Source organism: Andrographis paniculata, unplaced genomic scaffold, assembly GCF_009805555.1.
Source record: "Andrographis paniculata isolate CXL003 unplaced genomic scaffold, ASM980555v1 Contig19END, whole genome shotgun sequence".
Classification (NCBI taxonomy): domain Eukaryota; kingdom Viridiplantae; phylum Streptophyta; class Magnoliopsida; order Lamiales; family Acanthaceae; genus Andrographis; species Andrographis paniculata.
Genome location: NW_026137479.1, coordinates 1,052,093 through 1,072,645, shown reverse-complemented (window position 1 = coordinate 1,072,645; position 20,553 = coordinate 1,052,093). Strand labels below are relative to the sequence as shown.

The 20,553-nt window shown below is 39.6% G+C and overlaps 3 protein-coding genes across 3 annotated transcripts; 1 reads left to right on the top strand and 2 right to left on the bottom strand.

Annotated features, from left to right (window-relative positions):
• Positions 1–230: 230 nt before the first annotated feature.
• LOC127244553 (protein kinase PVPK-1-like) lies at positions 231–3,641 on the bottom strand. The gene is made up of 3 exons (XM_051265128.1): positions 3,095–3,641; positions 1,489–2,592; positions 231–1,403 (listed from the first exon to the last, which is right to left on the bottom strand). The coding sequence occupies exons 2-3, from the start codon at positions 2,580–2,582 to the stop codon at positions 563–565; spliced, it is 1,935 nt and encodes a 644-aa protein (XP_051121085.1). The 5' UTR covers positions 2,583–2,592; positions 3,095–3,641; the 3' UTR covers positions 231–562.
• Positions 3,642–12,358: 8,717 nt separating this feature from the next.
• LOC127243727 (F-box/LRR-repeat protein 3) lies at positions 12,359–13,994 on the top strand. Its single transcript, XM_051263885.1, has one exon. It carries the CDS (start codon positions 12,459–12,461, stop codon positions 13,833–13,835), a length of 1,377 nt encoding a protein of 458 aa, XP_051119842.1. The 5' UTR covers positions 12,359–12,458; the 3' UTR covers positions 13,836–13,994.
• A 3,447-nt stretch (positions 13,995–17,441) lies between these two features.
• On the bottom strand, positions 17,442–19,589 carry LOC127243732 (cyclin-dependent protein kinase inhibitor SMR6). The gene has a single exon (XM_051263898.1). The coding sequence runs from the start codon at positions 18,078–18,080 to the stop codon at positions 17,748–17,750; it is 333 nt and encodes a 110-aa protein (XP_051119855.1). The 5' UTR covers positions 18,081–19,589; the 3' UTR covers positions 17,442–17,747.
• Positions 19,590–20,553: the final 964 nt, after the last annotated feature.

The window sequence follows — 20,553 nt, the reverse complement described above, 5'->3', positions numbered from 1 at the left end:
TTTTATGATGAAAATATCTATTTTTTTCAAGTATATATTATAAATATTTTCAAAGTTAACATCAATATCTTCACATTCACATGTATCTATTTTTTATATATATACATTATAAATAAACATTCTAACCGAACGAAGAAAATATAATATTTTAATATATTATTATATGTTTTATAAATATAAAAACGTAAATAGTAAAAGAATGTATGGAGTCAGAAAAAACACACTTTTATTTCTTTTATGCTTATAGGTAAATAAAATTAATTAAAGTACTTTTATAGAAATACCCCTACAAAGTAGGAGTATTATTGTTTTAACTGATAAGATACGCGAAGGAAAGGAAGCCGAAATGGGGGTGGCGTGGAGTAAACAATGATAATGACAATGGCATTGGTAGGGGGTAAGACACGATTGCAGAATCCACGACGTATGAAACAAAGATTCACAATCACTATCAGTCCTACCAAAGGTTTTCATTTTCAATAAACTAACTCGACTCAGATTCATCAAAAGGAAAATCCAGTAAAGCTACTTCCAATTTACACTTCAAATTAAGGATGACCCACTAGAAGAAATCAATCTCAAAATAATTACCGGCAGGCTTGACATCCACGCCTCCCATCTTCACTGCTGCAGGCGGCGCAGCTGCATCCTGCTGCATTCCCACCGGTGGTGGTATCTCCGGCGGGCTAGCACACCGGATCAACGCCCAATTCACGCTCTGGAAAAATGGATGCTGTTTGATTTCGGTTGCGCCGCGCCTGTATGCGAGTCGGTGCTGTGGCTCCTTCACCAGCAATCCTCTGATCAAGTCCCTAGCAGCAAAGCTCACTGTGGGCGTCTCCGGGAACCTCAGGGGTTGCCCCACCACATTGAACAGAGTCGCCCGATTCCCCGATCCCTTGAAGGGCGTCCGGCCGAACAAGAGCTCATACAAGAATATGCCTAATGTCCACCAATCCACCGCGCTGCCGTGGCCTTCGCCTTTTATGATTTCGGGGGCAAGGTATTCATGCGTGCCAACAAAGGACATGGATCGAGCACTTGTGGGCTCAGCTATGAGTTCCGGAAGTGGAATGAGTTGGGCGTGTGGTTCTGTCTTTTGGCGCTGCTTGTCTTTTTTGGACTTGCCGAGCAGGCGTGGTCCAAAGCACGTTGGTTGGATGCAGGCTGGCTGAATGGCGCACGACGGCTGAGCACAGTAGCCTGAACGTTTGGATTCTGTGTTAGGATTGGATGTCTTCACTAAGGTTGGCTGCACAGCGCACCTCAACGACAGGTCGAAATCCGAGAGCATTATATGTCCGTCTTCCCTCACCAGAACATTCTCTGGCTTGAGATCTCTGTAAATGATCCCGAGCATGTGCAGGTATTCCAAAGCAAGAAGAACTTCCGCCAGATAAAACCTGAAAACTCAAAAACAGTAAATAAACAAACAAACAAACAAATTCGCCAGTCGCACAGCAGCAAACTGATAGATATTTATTGTACCTGGCCGCATGCTCCGGGAAGAACTTCCCGGGTTGTTTCTGCCGGAGGGCATGCAGATCTCCACCAGGGCAAAACTCCATCACAAGGAAAGATAAATTCTCTGTCTCAAAGTGAGAGTACAAAGTGGGAAGAAAGGGGTGATCCAGAGACTGCAGAATCTCTCTCTCGGTTTGAGCTCTCAGGATCTTCTTCCGGCTCACCAGAGCTTCTTTGTCCATCACTTTGATGGCAAAATAAGTTCTCGTGCCTATCAACTCTGCCAGATGGACGGTCCCTATGTCCCCGCGTCCCAGCCTCTTGAAAATTCTGAAATTCTTCGACTCAAGCGCTCCGTGGTTGCGCGATCTAACCGCCTGAATTGCTTCCCACCGTATATCATTGGATTTGTGGGGTTTGTACATAGCGCTAGTAAAGCTACTAGAGCTACTTTCATCGCTGCCATCGCTCCCGGTGCTTCCTCTGTGAATGCTGCTGCTCTTCTGACTCTCAATGAATTCACCACATGAGTTGCTAACATCCCCACTCGCACCGGATTTCCCAATGCTGCTTGCACATTCACTCACTTCAGTGTTGGTGAAGCTTTGTTTAGCTTCCGTGTACAGTGTCGCAGAGTAAAAGCTACCTTGAGGGCTCGGACAATAGCTCGTCCCCGGTTTCAATTTCAACTGAACATTAGACAGGTCAACAGTTCCTCCTTTATCCGGTAATGGAGCAACAGCATTCATTGATCCCAGATTGTCATGGTCATCGGGTAACACATCATCATCATCATCATCCTCATCCTCATTGCTTTCTGATGCCACAAGATGTTTCAGAGAATATTTTTCCTTTCCTTGTAACTGCACATTGACTTCCTTCGGTATTCTGTTACCTTCATCTTTCTGAGTGACAAAATTAGATGTTTTATGTGAATGCTTCATAACATGATCCTTGAGAACTGCATGAGCTTCAGGCAATCGACTTTTCCCAGACGACATGGCCGATGGAAAAGAAGAAGAAGACGAGTTGTTATTATTATCCACATTGCCAACTGATTCGGATGGCATCCCTATGGAACCAACACCGTGGACAAGCAAGTCGATCGTGTGGGGCATAATCACAACACTGCATCACCAACAAATTTAAGCAGATCGAACTTCCCGCAAAATCTAAACAGTGACAAGATATATGCAACAACCAAATCTACCATAGGACACAATCGAAATGACCGTATTGTCCGAATTGGACCACCAACAAGTTCATTCTAGTCCGAAAGTCAATCTTTGAACACACATTATGAAGAAAATGAAATCAGATACAAAACCTAACTTATGAATAGCACGCAGCACAAGTAATCTTTCTCCTGTGATTCTCCAAAAAAAAAAAAAAAAAAAAAAGTCCTGAAAAGTCCCTATCTTCTTAACATCAAACAAGCAACAAAACCTAAAAGAGCCCAAGAATTTTGGAAACCGGTAGACATACACCGTATGAACTAAATTAATCAAACTCTGACCCATTCCAATATTGTCAAGATACTTTGGTTTGAAATGGAGAAAAGGCCATGTAAGCAAAACACAAATCTCACATAAAGAGAATACCAATAAACAACGAATCTGAGTCGACTCACCTGAACAGAAGAAAATGGAAACCACCAATTAATCCTTCCCTCAAATAACTCCTCTCCGAAAAGCAATCGAATCTTCAACCGGTGAAAAGCTTTATATAATCTTCACTAGCACTAGGAGTATTGTTGCGGGAGTCGTTTTCAGATCCGATCAAAACAAATAGGAGATGTTGATAGACGACAGAGAAACAGACAGATTGCAGCAATTAACCCAAAGAAGAAGAAATCAAAATTAATATAAATGATTACAGATTAAAAACCAGCAAAAGAAGTTCTTCTGCTGCAGTTTGATTGGGCAAATGGCATTGACAAAAGGAACAAGATCAACGGTGAAAGCATTGATGGAAGCAGAAACCCAGCCACAAGCAAGGGCTGTGCCTTGTTAAGAGTAAGAAAAAAGGGAGAGGAGAAAAAGCCTGAGGGAGAAAAATTGAAAATCCGTCTTTACTCAATCCACACCTCCACCATCTTCTCCATTAAATCTCCTTCCTATTTCCCTTTTCTTTTTAATGTTTTTTCCCTTGTTTTTGTAACGCTCACTCTTTTTCGTTGTCCGTGCACTGCACAATACAAATATACAATACTTACTGTATTGCACTCTTGCTTTTCATGAAAGGAGACAACTATTTTATTTACTTTTAATAACACTAGTATTTAATTTATCACATGTATTCGATAATCTAGTCTAATTGTTTTAATATTTGTTGAGATAGGAAGAATCAAATTCACAATATATCTCAATTTAGAACAAAAATGAAGCGTAACTAAAGATGCCTGACTATGTTAACTATTTTTTTTTTTTTTGGCTATGTTATCTACTTAAATGTCTTCTTGTGCGTTGTTGCTTTTATTTCATATTTTAATATTTTTAGGATAAAATAATTGTTAAGTATAATGTTTTGTACAATATATTTATATAAACATAATATTTATAAAATTATAGTGATAAATATATATATATATATATAAAACAACAAACCATGACTATATATAGTTAGAAGTTCATTAATGTGGGTCATGTTTTTTTCCACAATAAAATTCATGACAATACAAACAATAAACAACGCATATTATAAACAGTGTTTCATACAGTAATTCAGGAAATAGTTAATATATTATTAATGTGATTTGCCTCGATACTGTTGAATCATGTGTGCATGAGGCATAACTAAAGGACAAACAAAACAACATTGGCATCTAGTTACTAGCAAGAGCTTGTTGTTTTAGGTTGTTTTTTTAGCTTTTAGTGGGTAAGCATTTTGGGTTTGGGTTTCTTATTGTTGGTTATTGATAAAAGTAAAAATATTATTGAATTATTACTTTTTAAATATTTTATTTTGAGGTATATTAAACAGACCTGCTCAACTAGGAAGTTGTCTCATCGATAATAATGCAGCCAGTTCGTCATTCTATCCAATTCAATGTTTGATGAATTATTACTAAGATACATTTGTTTGGCCTGTTTATAGTTTTTTATAATTTATAACTAACTTTTATAATTTGTAACTAATTTATTATTATTGTTATTGAATACATAATACTTTTAAAATATTACACAAATTTGTGGGGCAGTTTTGGCTGCAATCCATCATCAATCCCTTAAAGACAAGTAAATGATAATAATAATAGCAATAACTTCAGCCATCAGTATTTTATATGACCGCAATGAATAACAAGCTCGTAATATCACCAAATTTTTATTACAGACAATTAATACAAATTAGAGCAGACTAAAAATTAATTTACGTGTAGCGGAAACAAGGAGAGATCACGTGCGCGCACGTGACAGAAGGCTAATGCATGTGAAACGCTTGGCCAAATCGGCGCAGTTAGTATATAATAACTAATAAATTAAATAATTAATCACATTTGTAACAGAGAAATATCCAAATTTCTCTTCCCGGAAATACTATAAATAATTACGCCATCATCATTAAAATAATTGTGTTTGTGTCTTAAAAACTGATCATGCATGTTTTTATCGCATTCGTCAACCATATCCAGCTAATACATGCACACACACACTAGTTTCTGAAAAATCCAAAAAAATAAATAAAATACAATATTCATTATTGTTAATAAATTAATAATCCGAAATTATTAATTAATTAATCCTAGCAGGCCACGGTATATAGATATATGATGATTCATGAAGCATGCAATTTTATCAATTATATCACCCCTCATTTCAATAATGTAAAAAAGCAAGTTAAATAAGATTTATATATATATATATATATATATATATATAAATTTATTGGAAATGGTCCAAGCTAAGCTAAGTAGATCGATGCGGAGGAAAGAGGAGACAGCTTAGGCCACCACTGTCCCCCTTTAGAGACTCGCATGTTTAAATATTACAATCATATTGCCATGTTTAGCTTCTTTTTATAAGCTGCAAAGAGGACCAAATAAAAAACAGAGGGAGAAGTTTAAGTAGCCTCTAATCACAATTCACATAATAATAATAATAATAATAATAATAATAATAATAACAACAACAACAGTGAAAAAACCCAACCCTCCCTAGCTGCAATGATTGCATAAATCTTCCTCCATAGCCTATTTAAAACTAATCAATCACCTTCACCCTGTGAAATCATGCACGCTCTAATAAACAGGCTAGGGCTAGAGCATAAGATGTCTCTATTCAGTGTGCGCTAAATTTGTTATGTAATTAATAATAAACTAAGCAATTAAAAGTACTTACTCGCTAAGAATTCGATCAAATAATAAGAGTGGTGTGGTGTATAATAATAATAACAAATATAATAATGTGAGTCAAAAAATGGAGAAAGAGCAATGAAAGCCGAAAGATATAAAAACAAAATGGGTGGGTAATTAAAATAAAGCTAAAAAGTAGTAGTAGTAGTAGTAGTAGTAGTAGCAGTAGTATACAACAAAAGAAGCTAAGGGGATTGATATATTTTTGCTTTTTCCTTATTAATATTATAGAGTCAACACTCACATGCAAAATTGTATATATATATATATTTAAGATATCATACAACCGTACAGTTGCTTGTTTAACATAATAATGTCACACAATCAAAGTTAGGAATTTATTTTATTTATTTGTTGGGCCAAAATGAGGTAGTAAATAACACATATCATGCCAATTTTCTTCTTCCTCTTACTTAGTAGTCGTGTTTTCTTAATATATCTATCTATATATTCTTGTTAGAAATTTTTAGGGGAAAATAATGAGATTGTATCATCAAAATAAGGAGACAATACAAAACATATTCGATAGACTCAAATCTAAGTAATCTAATCTATGAATAAGATCAAATCTAGATATAAATCTAAAACTGAATATCTAAAATATCTCAACAATTCTTTTCATTAAATTTCGATTTATATATATAGCTAGGTAGATAATTTATCATTGGGATCTTGGGAAGGGATAGTGATTCGCTTTCAGTCAAACATACATACATGCATGCATATTTTGAATATAATCAATCACTGCTCCTTCTGGTTCAGTATATATATAATAAGGCAGCCAATTAAAGCCATGGCATCCATATCCCTAGCTAACTACCTTACCCTAAATCTAAAGAAAAAACCACTGTTTATTTACTACAAGTGACCCGTCATTCTCTTTTATTTATTTGTCTCATCCGTATCTATCTATAATACTTCCTATAATCTATATGATCTGATCTGACCAAACATGATAGGATGCCCTCTGGGCTCTGGCTCTGTAATATATACTCCATAATAGTAAATAAATAAATCTTCTTGTACAGCCAAGTTGTTGCAAAGTCTATTTATACACACTATAGTAACATACACAAATAAAAACGTCACACTTTATATAAATATATATATATATATATACACGTATATAATTAGCTGGGCGTGTGTGTACCAGAAATATTAAAGATATGAGCAGAGCAGCTTGTAAATATCATCACATCATATCATCATCGGGCGACATGCGACCTTAGCTTCTTGTGGGCTGCAATCAACTCCTAGAATTAATTGAATAAACTATATTTTCATTTTTTATGATTATAGTACAATATTATATTTATATAAGAGATATATTAGACAGAGATATATATATATCTAAATATATACAATATCTATCAACATCCCCTCAAACTCAAGATGGAACGGTGGAACCCAACTTGACTTTGCTCAAGAATTACTGAAAACAGCCGGGAAGATGAGGCTTGGTGAATCCGCTGCAGTCTGATCAGCAGAGGGGAATGGGAGACAATGAGATGTTTCCATGAACAACGTGATGACGTATAAGGTGACAGTCGATCTCAATGTGCTTCGTACGCTCGTGGAAGACATCATTCGTCGAAATCTTCATGGCGCTCTGACTGTCGCAATGGATAATAGTGGCAGAGGACTGAGGCACTCCGAGATCTGCCAGCAGCCAGCGAAGCCATAGAAGCTCGGCAGTGGTGTCGGCAAGAGCTCTATATTCGGACTCTGCACTAGACCGGGAGACAACCATCTGTTTCTTGTTGCGCCACGAAATAAGCGAGTCGCCAAGGAATAAGCAAAATCCGGTGGTCGAGCGGCGATCAGAGGGATCTCCCGCCCAATCAGCGTCAGAATACCCGGTCAAAACTAAGGAAGAACGAGCTGAATAATGAAGCCCATGAAGGGGAGTACATTTGATGTACCGGAGAATCCATAGAACAGCAGAATGATGAGTCGTCCGAGGAGCAGACATAAACTGACTGACGATATGGACGGCATAGGCAATATCCGGTCGGGTGACAGTCAGGTAGATCAGACTTCCCACCAGCCGACGATACAGAGTAGGATCATCAAGGGGGACGCCGTCCATCGGAGTAAGACGACAATCAGAATCAAGAGGCGTAGGGGCAGTCTTGGAGTCAGTGAGACCGGCACTAGACAGGAGGTCGGAGGCATACTTGGCTTGAGAGAGATAATATCCGTCAGAGGTGTCGGAGATCTCAAGTCCGAGGAAGTACCGAAGAGGCCCTAGACTCTTCATCTCAAAGTGGCGGTGTAGATGAGCCTGCAGCTCAGAGATACATGATGCATCATCTCCCGTAATGATCATGTCATCCACATAAAGTAGTAAAACAGTAATTCCAGCTGACCCACGTCGAAGGAAGAGAGCCGAATCATGATTGCTGGAAGTAAAGCCAAGCTGGAGTAGAGCAGAGCTAAATTTCGAAAACCAAGCTCGAGGTGCCTGTTTCAAACCATAGAGGGCACGACGAAGTTTACATACCTTGGAAGAGGTAGGAAAACTAGGAGGAGGAGACATATTAATGTCCTCGGATAAATCACCATGCAAGAACGGATTCTTGACATCGAGCTGGTGCAGGGGCCACCGACGAGCTGCAGCAATAGCGATAAGACAGCGGACAGAGGTGAGACGAGCAACCGAGGCAAATGTCTCATCATAGTCTATACCATACTGCTGGGTATACTGCTGGGTATAGCCTTTGGCTATCAAACGCGCCTTGTAGCGCTCGATGGATCCATCAGAGTGAGTTTTGATTCTGAATACCCACTTGCAGCCAATAGGTTTCTTGCCAAAGGGAAGATCAACCATATCCCACGTATGGGTTTTCTCCAAAGCCTGCAACTCCTCAGACATAGTCTGCCGCCACAACGAATCCGCATATGCCTCACGAAAGGACCTGGGCTCATGGTGGGACAAGGTGGCAGAGAAGTAGTGATAATCAAGTAAGTGAGTAGGAAGGTGACTAACCCGAGTGGAACGGCGAGTGCCAGGATCAGGGTCTGAGATCGAAGTAGTGTCAGGCTCTGGTGATGGTGATGTATCGGAATCGAGAGTAGGAGTAGGCTCGGGGATCAGCGTCGGTTCAAGAGGCGCAACCGGGACAACGTCAGGAGCGGGGGACGGGGCCGTGTCATTGGAGGGGAATAGAGGTGGAGAGGACAAGGCAAAGAACGGAGACGAACGATCAAATGGGACTCAAAAGTGGGACAAGGTAGAGAATTTAGTATTCTCCCAGAATGTGACATGACGAGAAATACGTAGCCTATTGGAAATGGGATCCCAACAACGATAACCCTTATGCTCTAACATGTATCCCAGGAAGCAACACAGACGCGTGCGAGGTTCTAACTTAGTGCGCTCATGAGGAGAGAAAAGGACAAAACTGACACAACCGAAAGGGCAGAGAATACTATAATCAGGAGTACGATTGAATAGTCTTTCAAATGGATTGACATTACCCATGAAAGAGGAAGGGACACGATTTATAGTGTGGATAGCAGTGAGTGCGGCTTCCCCCCAAAAGCGATCCGGACAAGAGGCAGATAAGAGAAGGGTGCGGACTGTATCGAAGATATCTCGGTGTTTACGTTCGACGCGACCATTTTGTGGGGAGGTGTATGGGCAGGAGCGTTGGACAACAGTACCCTGATCATATAGGAAACGAAGGAAGGATGAATCGGTATACTCAAGAGCATTATCTGTGTGGAGAGTTTTTATGGTGGAGGAAAATTGGGTATGTATCATTTTAGCAAAGTCCATATAAATAGATGGAAGTTCAGAAAGCTGCCGCATAAAGTAAATCCATGTAAAACGAGAATAGTCATCAATAAAAATCACAAAATAACAAGAACCATTCATAGATACAGCGGGCGAAGGTCCCCAAATATCCGAGTGAACTGATGAAAGCGGTGTATCCGCAACGGAAGTACTATGATGAAATGACAAGGGAGGTCGTTTTCCCAACGAACAATCCACACAATTAAAAGACTTAAACTTGACAGAACCCAAACGACCCAAACTAATCAAAAACCTGAGTTTATTGGATGACGCATGACTGAGACGATGATGCCACTGAAGGCAGGATGGTGTAGAGGTGGTGGCAGCCGAGATAGAGGGACGAGGGAGCTGGAGTGACTCAAGTTCAAATAAGCGGCCCGTCTTCCGGCCCTTCCTGAGGGTCCGCCCGGTTTGCGCATCATGAACCTGCACACCATTAGAAGAAAAAATCACTGTGAGACATTGATCAACCAATTGACCAACGGAAATCAGATTTAAGGTTAATTGTGGAATACAATATGTGTCGGAGAGGGATAAGGATGAGGTGGATGTATGTCCAGTATGGGTGATGGGCATATGGGTACCATTTGTAGTAAGGATAGGAGGTAGGGATGATGTGGTGGATATAGAGGTCATAAGGCGTATATCAGAGGTCATATGATTACTGCAGACAGAATCAAAATACCAAGGAGAGTTACCTGATGTGGTAGACATGGTGGTTTTGGAAGATAGAACCTGTTTAAGAAGAAACTCCAGGTCCTGAATTGTAGGAGGCGCAGGCGCAGGTGTGGCAGAGGCTGTGACAAATGAGGTACTAGACTGAGAAGGTCAACGAATATGCCGAGGCTTGTAGTTACTACTGCCAGAGCGAGACGGCCTAGTAGAACAATATTGTATGGTATGGCCTAAAACATGACAGTAGTGACACTCCACCTTGGGGCAATGACCGAAGTCATGATCAGAAGACTGACATCGTTTGCAGCGATGGGAACGACTTTGAGTAGGAGTTCGGGCGGTGACCGCAAGAGCAGAATCAAGCAGAGGAGCCTTGGCTAGGTGGAGACGAGTTTCCTCAAAAAGAATCTCTTGAATAGCTGCATCCAAGGTAGGAAGTGGGTGCTGATGTAACAAAAAGGCACGAACTGCCTTATACTCTGGACACAAAGCCATCAAGACCTGAATGAGGCAAAGATGATCAGGACTGATCTCAGCTTGATCCAACCGATGCCAAAGGGATTGCACTTGCGCAAGGAAGTCGTTGATAGATTGTCCTGGTTCCTGTTTTAGATCATGAAGAGTGCTCCATAACTGATAATAGTGTGCTAAACCAGTAGCACGGAAGCGGACTGCCAAGAAATCCCACGCTGCCTTAGCAGTTTCAAATTGGCAAGCTACACATGTATCGCCGGAGTGGAAGTATTGCGCAACCAAGTAAGAATTTGATGGTTCTTACTGTCACAATCCTCCAATTTTTCAATATAAAATTCAACAACTTTGGTGGTAGGTGCAACTTCTCCTATAGAAACCGGAGCAACTGGAGCAACTATATCCCCGTAACAATCCGCCATAATTTCCTACCTATCAGAAAGCTTTTCATCGATTGTGCCCACAAACTGTAATTATCTCCGGACAGAACAACATTTATCGGAATATGGACATCCATCTTTTCCATAAAAATCCAAAGGTAGATAATATCTCAAACCTCAAGCCGAAAGCCGAAACGATAGAAACACAAGCAAAACCGAATCGAACCCGAAACACGAAAAATTAGACGGATACAAAAAACTGCTCAAACGGAAGAAATGAGTATACCATCGCGGAGGAAATTAAATTCCGAACACGACGGTGCAAAGATCGCCGCCAACGGCCGCCGCACGCGCCTCCACGTGCCGGCGAGGCGTCCGGCCGGAAATCTCGTAAGGCGCGTGTGAGGCTTACGCGCCGCCGTTCGCCGATCTGTTCCGGAGTCCGGCCGGTCTTGTGGCGGCAAAGACGATGGTGGTGGCGGTGACGGTCGGCGGTGGTCGGAAAGATGCGATCTAGAATACGTGAGTTGTTTCGATTTGATCGAAAAAAATCATGGCTCTGATACCATGTTAGGATTAATTGAATAAACTATATTTTCATTGTTTACAATTAAAGTAGAATATTATATTTATACAAGAGATATATTAGATATGATATATATTTAAATATATACAATATATATCAACATCAACAATCACAAAAATGTAATGCAATTTATTTTATTTTATTTTATTTTAAAAAGAATACGAAGGTGTGGTGGGCTGCCCATCCGCGTCTGCCAACTAATGCTGACTTCATAGTTCATACCCATATATATCTATATATATATATTAAATCCATCCTTAATCTTTCTTAATGATTAACAGCAGCCAATCTATCTATCTAACTATCTAATTAATGATGGAAGGAAGGAAGGAAGGAAGTAGTTTGTGGATGATCAGGGTCGGGGCCTCAATTCATTCCTCAACGCCGCCTTACCTTTCCTTGGCGTTGACCTTTCCTTCCTGGCCTGCAATATAAATTAATTAATGCTTGTAATCTTGGCCTTGGGGGATTCATTCTTTCCTCTAATTAATTCATTAATTATTACCAAAATCTGTTGTAATCCTTAATTTCATCGCCTTGCTCAACGACCACAATTAATTCGGATAAAAAGAAAGAGGGAGGGAGACGGCACAAATTTGAGTGGCAGGTGAATAAAGGCAACACCTTTTGCTGTCGCCATCTCTAACTAAAAACCAGAGAGAGAGAGGAATAAAAAGGCTATCTGTCAGCATATTTCAACAACACATACACAGCTCGCAGAGAGGGTTCTCCATGGACGCCCTTCTCTGCGATGAGCTTCTCCAGGAAATCTTCAACCGTCTCCCGCAGCCTTCCGCCGCCGTCGCCCTCGTTTCCAGGCGGTGGCGGCGCGTGCTCCGGTCGTCCACCTCTTCTCTTTCGGTCCGCTTCCACGACCCCGCCATGGTCGCTTCTCTCGCCGCCTATCTCGCCCAACACCCGTTTCTCTCTTCTCTTTCGGTCACCGGCAGCGGCGGCGATGACCGTCTCCTTCTAGCGGTGGCGTCGTCGTGTCCGAACCTGCGCCGCCTCGACTTCTTGTGCTCCCAAGTTTCTACGGTATCTCTTTGTTCTCTGTCCGTTTATTGCATTAATTTGAATTCTATTGCTGTAGCTGTTCCGAGGCCTCTGTCTTTCCGTTGGCTGCGCTGTTTTAGCTCTTTGAAAAGCCTCTCGCTTTCAATCACCAACCCTCGTTCAGAACAACACAATACTGATCAAGAAGAAGAAGATGATAATGATGATGCCTGTAATAATTTGGGGTTGAATTTGGATTTGGATTGTCTTTCTTTGAGTGGAATCTTGCCAGGGGATTATGAGGAGCTTAGGTATCTTTGGAGAAGCTGTAAGAATGTCAAGAAATTGGAATTAATGAACTCTGAGAGCCTGGGGGATACCTCCATGTTTGCAAGGCTTATAAGAGGTGTGAAGGAATTGGAATTGAGAACCTGCAGGAGCATAGTTGACGTGGTGCTGCACAAATTATCAGAGACCAATGTTTGTCTGAATTCTTTGTTGGTTCACGACGGCGGCAGCCGCGAGGGGTTGCTTCACTTCATCAACCACAGCAAGTGTAACTTGACACGCCTTGATTTGAGGTTGCCCCTAGATCTCGACAACGCTCATTTGACGGCCTTGTCTGAGAATCCCAATTTCAGAGGCTTAGCAACTTTAAGGTTGCAAAGCTGCAGTTTGGTCAGCGGCGAGGGGCTAAAGTCTGTCGGGAGGGCATTGGCGGATGTGTTGGAGGAGCTTGCTCTGATTAATTGCGACGTGGGGAGGGAGCCCGGTTTGCTAACGGATTTAGGACAAAATCTGAGGCGGTTGAGGAGAGTGGACTTGTCGTACAACGATACATTGGTTGATAAGGAGGTTGTGTCGATGTTTGCATCGGGGCGCCTGGTGGAAGTGAAACTGAGGGGTTGTAGTAAACTGACAAACATAGCGGTGGTTTCGATGGTAAGAATGTGTAAGGAGTTGCAGTGGGTTGATATAAGTTATTGCAGTGGGATTGGGGTGGATGGAGTGGAGTTTTTAGTGAAGAAGAAGAGCTCGTTGAAACTGAGAGGGGTGGAAGTGGAGGGGAGCAAGCTTTCTGAAACTGCAGCCAAGCCAGTGGGAAGTCGATAGATACGGTAGTTAGTTAGTTAGTTAGTTATATCTTGGAAAGAAAGAAGCAAAAGTTGAGAACAAGTGTAAAAGGGTGTGTGTGTATTGATATCATCGATCAATGGAGAAAGTGTTTATTTTAGTGGTTGACGATATATGAATCACGTTTGTTATAAGAAAGTGTGTATTTTTGTGAGAAGGATAAATTTGTGGGTGTGGGTGTGCGCCGAGAGGCATTGCAAGGAAGGGATTGATGGTGACCATGAATACGATTGATAGATATATGACACCCAGCCCAATACCAAAGTTTCGCTTCCTGTCTTGCAAGGCAATTATTATTTTACTTTAATAGCCCATGAAGGAAGTTAACGGGCCAAAACTCGAAAGAAATGGTGCTACTGCTACATTGTAAACTTATTAATTTGTTCCTAGGATTCTATAACCTTTTACAGCCAAGTGGCGGGTGGGGGCTCAGCTCTTACAGACCAATAATAATTTGCCATTGAATAATTAATCAATAATGTTGCATTGGATTCCTGTTAGTTAATTTTGTGTGTGTATATGGTCAAACACAAATACCACCACACGGTACTTGGGGATTGATTTCACAGTTACTTTGAATTTATAATAAATAAATAAATAAATACATCATAATACCTACACTACACTACACTTGTTGTCATGCTGTTTGTTAGTTTAGTTTAGGGAGTGAGTTAGGTAGTAGTTAATGCCATAAAGCAACTCAAATATTCATATTCACAGTGAAATTAATCAAAATTGAGAAGCTACTAATTAATTAACTGATACTTCCTATGATGGATGTCATATATGACAATAATATAATGAATGCATTCCCAAAACAGTATGACAACAGCCATCTTCCCACACTAGTTAACACCGAATATGTGTAAAATACATATGTATATGTAGTAAGCAGTAGTCACAGCGTAACCCAGTTTCCAAAATAAATAATTGAGCTTAATTGGTTAACTAATCAACTAATTAATTCATAGAGCTTTGATCCCACACAATTGACCAGCAGAAGAAAAAAAGGCACCAACAAACAGCTAAAAATGAGTTGCCACAGTCACCCACCCGAATTAATTAATTAATAAAGTTTCAAGCCAATCAATTTAATTAATTTGTTTCATTAAAAGACACAATCAAACTCATTCTTTATTTGTACCAACATTATTCAACAAAACACAACTTTATTATTATTGTTATTATTAGGGGTGTGAGGGGCATGCACAATGGTTTTTCCTGCTTGGAATCAATGATAAAAATGAATTAAGCTGATCTAGTAGTCTAAAATTATAAATTCAAGTATTATTATGTAATAATTATATTAATCACGTGATTGTTCATGTTATTAATAATCAACTAAACTGAATACATGATTATTGTATTGTGGGCGTGTGTAAAAAAGCAATACATGCATATAATTTTATTTTTTTTAAAAAAAATAGAATTGCTTCCAACAAAAGAGCCACTTACAGTGTAAATATGATATCATATTCATATGATGCAGCATATGTATATTGGTAACAAAATCTGCATCTGCATCTGAATCTGAATCCTAATGTATTGGGCTGGGGAATCCAATAAAACTTACTTAAACAAATGTCCATATATAATATATGATTCAAAATTGTTTTAGGAAAGAAGAAGTAGTGTCTATATCCATCCATATATAATACTTATGAGTGAGTAGCTATAGAATAGATGGATTTTACTAATCAGCAAATACATGAAAACGTATGGGTGTAACTAAATTCTTTCAACCTGGACTGATCCCAATGATGTTAAACTTTGATTACTTATTATAATTATAATACTAATATTTAGTCTTGTCTCAATGCCCTGACCTGACAACCCTTAATTACTGCTTTTAACTTTCCCTCACAAATTACACCAGTATTAAATACTAGTCTACATGAGTTTGAGGATGCTTCCTGATAATGTTGAATAAAAGCCTTCCCTTGTGCCTCAAATTTGGGGGAAAAACAACTCATTATTAATAATATTTTAATTTAAGAACCAGTAATAAATCGATCTAAAATATTTATATTACAATAAAAACAAATCAATTTTGGTTCTATTATTTTTATTCTTCTTAGAAAAACTAATAAAATGACTGATCTATTATAATAATAATAATAATAATGGAGTGATTGGACTGATGAATGAATAGAGAGAGAGAGTTTTCAGACTGGCACTTTTATTTAAGTTGGTATACTTATACTTACTAAGTAAGCCTTAATATGTGAATAAAGTGGATTTCAATGGATGTACCTAAAATGAACTTTTGCTCTCATATGTTTTTGCCCTTTTTGGACCACAGCACATCTGCCTGCTGATTCTGATTCAGTCAGTCGGTATAAGCTTTATAAATAAAAAAGGAATGTTGAGATATTGTCAAATGTATAATGAAGAATATCTCTATATATATATATACCTATATCTATATCTATACATTATTAGATAGCTATAATTATAATAATAATAATAATAATAATAATAATAATAGTAATAGTAATAGTTGAAAACTAAACTAGTGATTCAGGTTAGTCTACACTACAATACACAACACAACACTGAGTGAGTGAGAAAAAAGTGAATGGTGCAAGTAAATTAATGAAATGAGGTCCACCTCCATTGCAGCTCTGACAGGGAGCGAGTGAGTGAGAATGAGAGAAATGTCCTGGAGCAGGAGTCCAGTCCCGTGCAGACACGTTATTCATTCTCACTGGGACTACACTTCACTAACACTACACTAATGGGTGCAATTGGAATTGGAATTGGAATTGGAATTGGAATTGGAACTGAAATTGGAACTGGAATGCCCCTCTCCCCCTCCTTCTATGACCTACCGATCGCTATCCAATATTTGAGAGAGGAGAGAGTAAAGAATTAAATTAAGGGCATAAAAGAAATGAGCAGAGCAGAGCAGAGAGCTTAGCCCTGGCCTTGGAAGTCAGTCATAAATACTACTTAAATAACATACATACATACAAACAAACAAACAAACAAATAAATAAATAGATAGACAGACACATAAAGCCCACCCCACCCCACATAGGATTCGATTCTCACAACACGCTTAATCATGCAGGCAGCACCATTCCAATTCCAAGTGCTACTCCTCCCTCTCCTTCCTACCTGCTGCTGCTTGTCCTTTTCATCTCCATCTCCACACATTCCGACCCCCACACCCCAATACTCATTCATTTACACACAATACCAAACCAGACCACACCACATTCATTCATTCATTTCCTTCCTAATTGCTTCTATTCTATTCTGTTAACCACCGACACACAGCACAAATGGGCTTTTCATTTTCATCTTCATCTTGACCAAGACACACACATTTCACTTTTACTTGCCAGCTTGCTTTCTTCAACTTCTTCATCCATTTCTTGTTTTGTTTTGTTTGTATTCATTTACTCGCACCTCCTCTATTTAACTACTGAAATGTAAATATTAGTATTGGATTTGATAAGAAAAAGAAAAAGAAAAGAAATCCACCCTCATTTTGTTTTGATTGATGATTAGAGCCGGTAAGGGACTCACTCACTCACTGTAAACATACATGACTCACGCATGATCCAAAATCCACAATCATGGGCGGGCAGAATTCCTTATATTGATAATAGAGAGAAGATTCCTTCTAACAGCTACCTACCTACCGTCTTTATACATTCAACAATTAATTATTTCAACACATACTTGTAGTTGTACTGTAAAAACAAAACCCCATCATTCTATCTAACACCCAACTGCACTGCACTGCTAACAGTAGTAACAGGGGAGCCAGCCAGCGAATACTAAATAAAGAGAAGAAAACGAAGACCAAGACCAAACCAAAAGGAGCCTAACCTGACCTACCTTTGCTGAATTAATTAATTAATAACCCTCCTCAAGGCTCAATCAATCTTCACTCTCCCTGTGACATAGGAACACTGATTCCAAATCCGGAGGATTGAAGAACTCTATGGCTCCGCTAACATTGGGCTTCGACGTCGGCCGGCGCTTCCTCGGCGCGGGAGGGCAGGTCCATATTTCCGGAATCCTCGACTCACGCGCCGTCGGGGTTGTATTGCACGCGTCTTTGTCTTCCGCGTGATCCTCGCTGGCTGCCTTGGTACAGATTGGCTTTAATGGACCCCTAATTGCTGCGGCTATTCCCGCGATAACCCATTTCTTCCCCTCCGATTCTTTGCGAGCTTCGACTTGATTATTGTGCTTCTTCGAAAACCCCATTACAACAGACGCAACGCAGCAGCAAATGAGAAACTAAGAGAGTAGAAATCAGCGGAAGATGGAATTACTCAGCAAAAGAGTATTATTATTATTACTCTCTCCGGCTCCGCCGCCCACTGGCAACTTCTTCTCGGAAATCTGGAGGAGGAAGATCAATGGCAATGGCGGCAAACGAAGAATTAGTGGCTTGAAAACTGACTGACAGCGCAAACGGGACGAAAAGATGGGAATGGAAACAGCGTGAGGGGAGGAGGGGACTTGTAGTGTGAAATGGAGAATGTGTATGGGTTGGTTGGGAATGGAATTGGGAGAGAGAGAGAGAGAGAGAGAGAGAGAGGGGGGAGACAGCTTAATTTAGGAGGAGGGATTTGAGACTTTGGCGCCATTTCTGGCAAGTTTAGTGAGCAACGGCTCTCCTTCCCGCCCATAATTTTGGCTGCGGCGTTTTTTTGTTTTTCCCATATTGCCCTGCTACTTAATGCTATTTCCCGGACCCCGCCCGCCTGCCTGCCTGATATATAAATAAATAAATGAAATAGATATAGTAGACTAGACTAGACTAGACCCCTGGCAGCTGAAACGACGTCGGTTTCGGTTGGGCTTTGCTTCCTGGGCCTAGTGGGCTTTCCTACTGATCCAAAGCAAGTGACGACACGACACGGCGATGACGGTCACAGCCATCTCTCCTCTTTTAATAATACTAATACTAATACTAATACTAATATTAATATTAATAGTAATTCTAATACTATCGATTAATTAATTCGTTAATAGTGGAGGGGGGCGGGGGCGGCGGCAGCGGTGGGGTCGAGGGCGGCGGACATGATCTATCTAATCGAGTAAGCATTTAGACCGGATTCGCTGAACACCACATTACTGGTAGCCCCTCTAACCTTTTCCCGAGGACCCACGTTACATCTCGGCTATTACCACTTATCTTTTCAATTTTATTTTAATATTAATAAAATACTAGTAAATTAAATAACTAGTATATATGTTCATTTTTAAAACAAGCTCAGACCGAGAACACTAAAACATAAATAAACAAGGCCCATTTAATATTTACTGAATTGTAAAGCCTTATGTCCCCATCCACGTCCACATCCACTGACTCGACTCAGAGCGGTGCAGTTGAGAGAATTGCGTTTCCATTTGAATTTGCATTCAACTCATTCATCTATTTATTTTGTGAGAAATCTATCCATCCATCTTAAATAATAGTTGTAAATAGTTTCAACCCATCCATCCAAACATCCACCTATCGTTTGTTTGGTCTTTGCCGAAAATTAAAACCAGGAGAGCGAGTGAGTGTATGAAATCCAATGGTGAGGTGAGGTCAGTGCAGACAGGAGAGGGAGAGGGACTACTCAGTCTACTCTAGTCTAGTGCTGAGTGGAGACGTGATGTAATTGGGAATCAAGTCTCATCAGTGCCGTATAAGTTATAACCTCACAGGACAACCCAAATCCCAACCCCAATCCAAATCCCAACCCTTTCCCATTTTCCAACAAACACACGCACATATAAGCATCTAAGACTATTTTTTTCTTCAAATTTTCAATACGATTTATTTCTCACCTTAATAACACACATACTATTATATATATATATATATTTAATTACTAATAACATTTAAATTTTCCATATTTGACAAATTATAATCTAATTAGAATATCACAATATAAAAATATAATAATAACTATGCAGAGTACACAGTCAATGCTAAATAGTGGAGTATAAACAAACATTTTTATTACTATAAACTTAAGCACAGGACAAGAAACAAACAAAAAGAGACTCGTTCAGATTGAACCAATAATAGTAGTAAAATATTTAATAAGCACGTCATGTTAAACATATTATTCTTCTTCCTCGTCAATTAATAATTATTACCGGAAAGAAAAGAAAAGAAAAGAATAATCCAAGCTGGAAAACAATCAAATCCAACACACTTCTGAACCAGAATCATGACCTCATACAATAAAATATAGCACTAAAACTGCAACTGCAGCTTGTTTGTGAATCAGAATCAGAATCATAACTAACCACCTCATAAATCACAGAAAATTAAAATCAATAGTATTGTGGAAAAGAACAACACAGTAAGCTACTTTAATCAATTGATGAAAGAAGGGAGTGACTGACTAATAAAGAATAATAATGATGATGATGCATTAGGTACACACACATTAAAAAAGTTAAGAGAGGACGAAAAGAAAGGGGTCAGTTTGCATATGATCCACCTAAGGGGGCGGCAGAGGATGACAATTTTATTTTGTTCTGGTCGGCTTTCATACATCTATCTCATCGCACTTCAACTTTTCCTTATTTATCTATTTATTACTGGAGCTGCCTTTTTTGAAACCATGCAGTGAGTGTTCTTCGACACACACGCAGGGATGGAAGAACAGATGAACATAAGTGGGCCAAAAACTCCAAGACAATACATGTCTGATAAACCAAAACACTCACA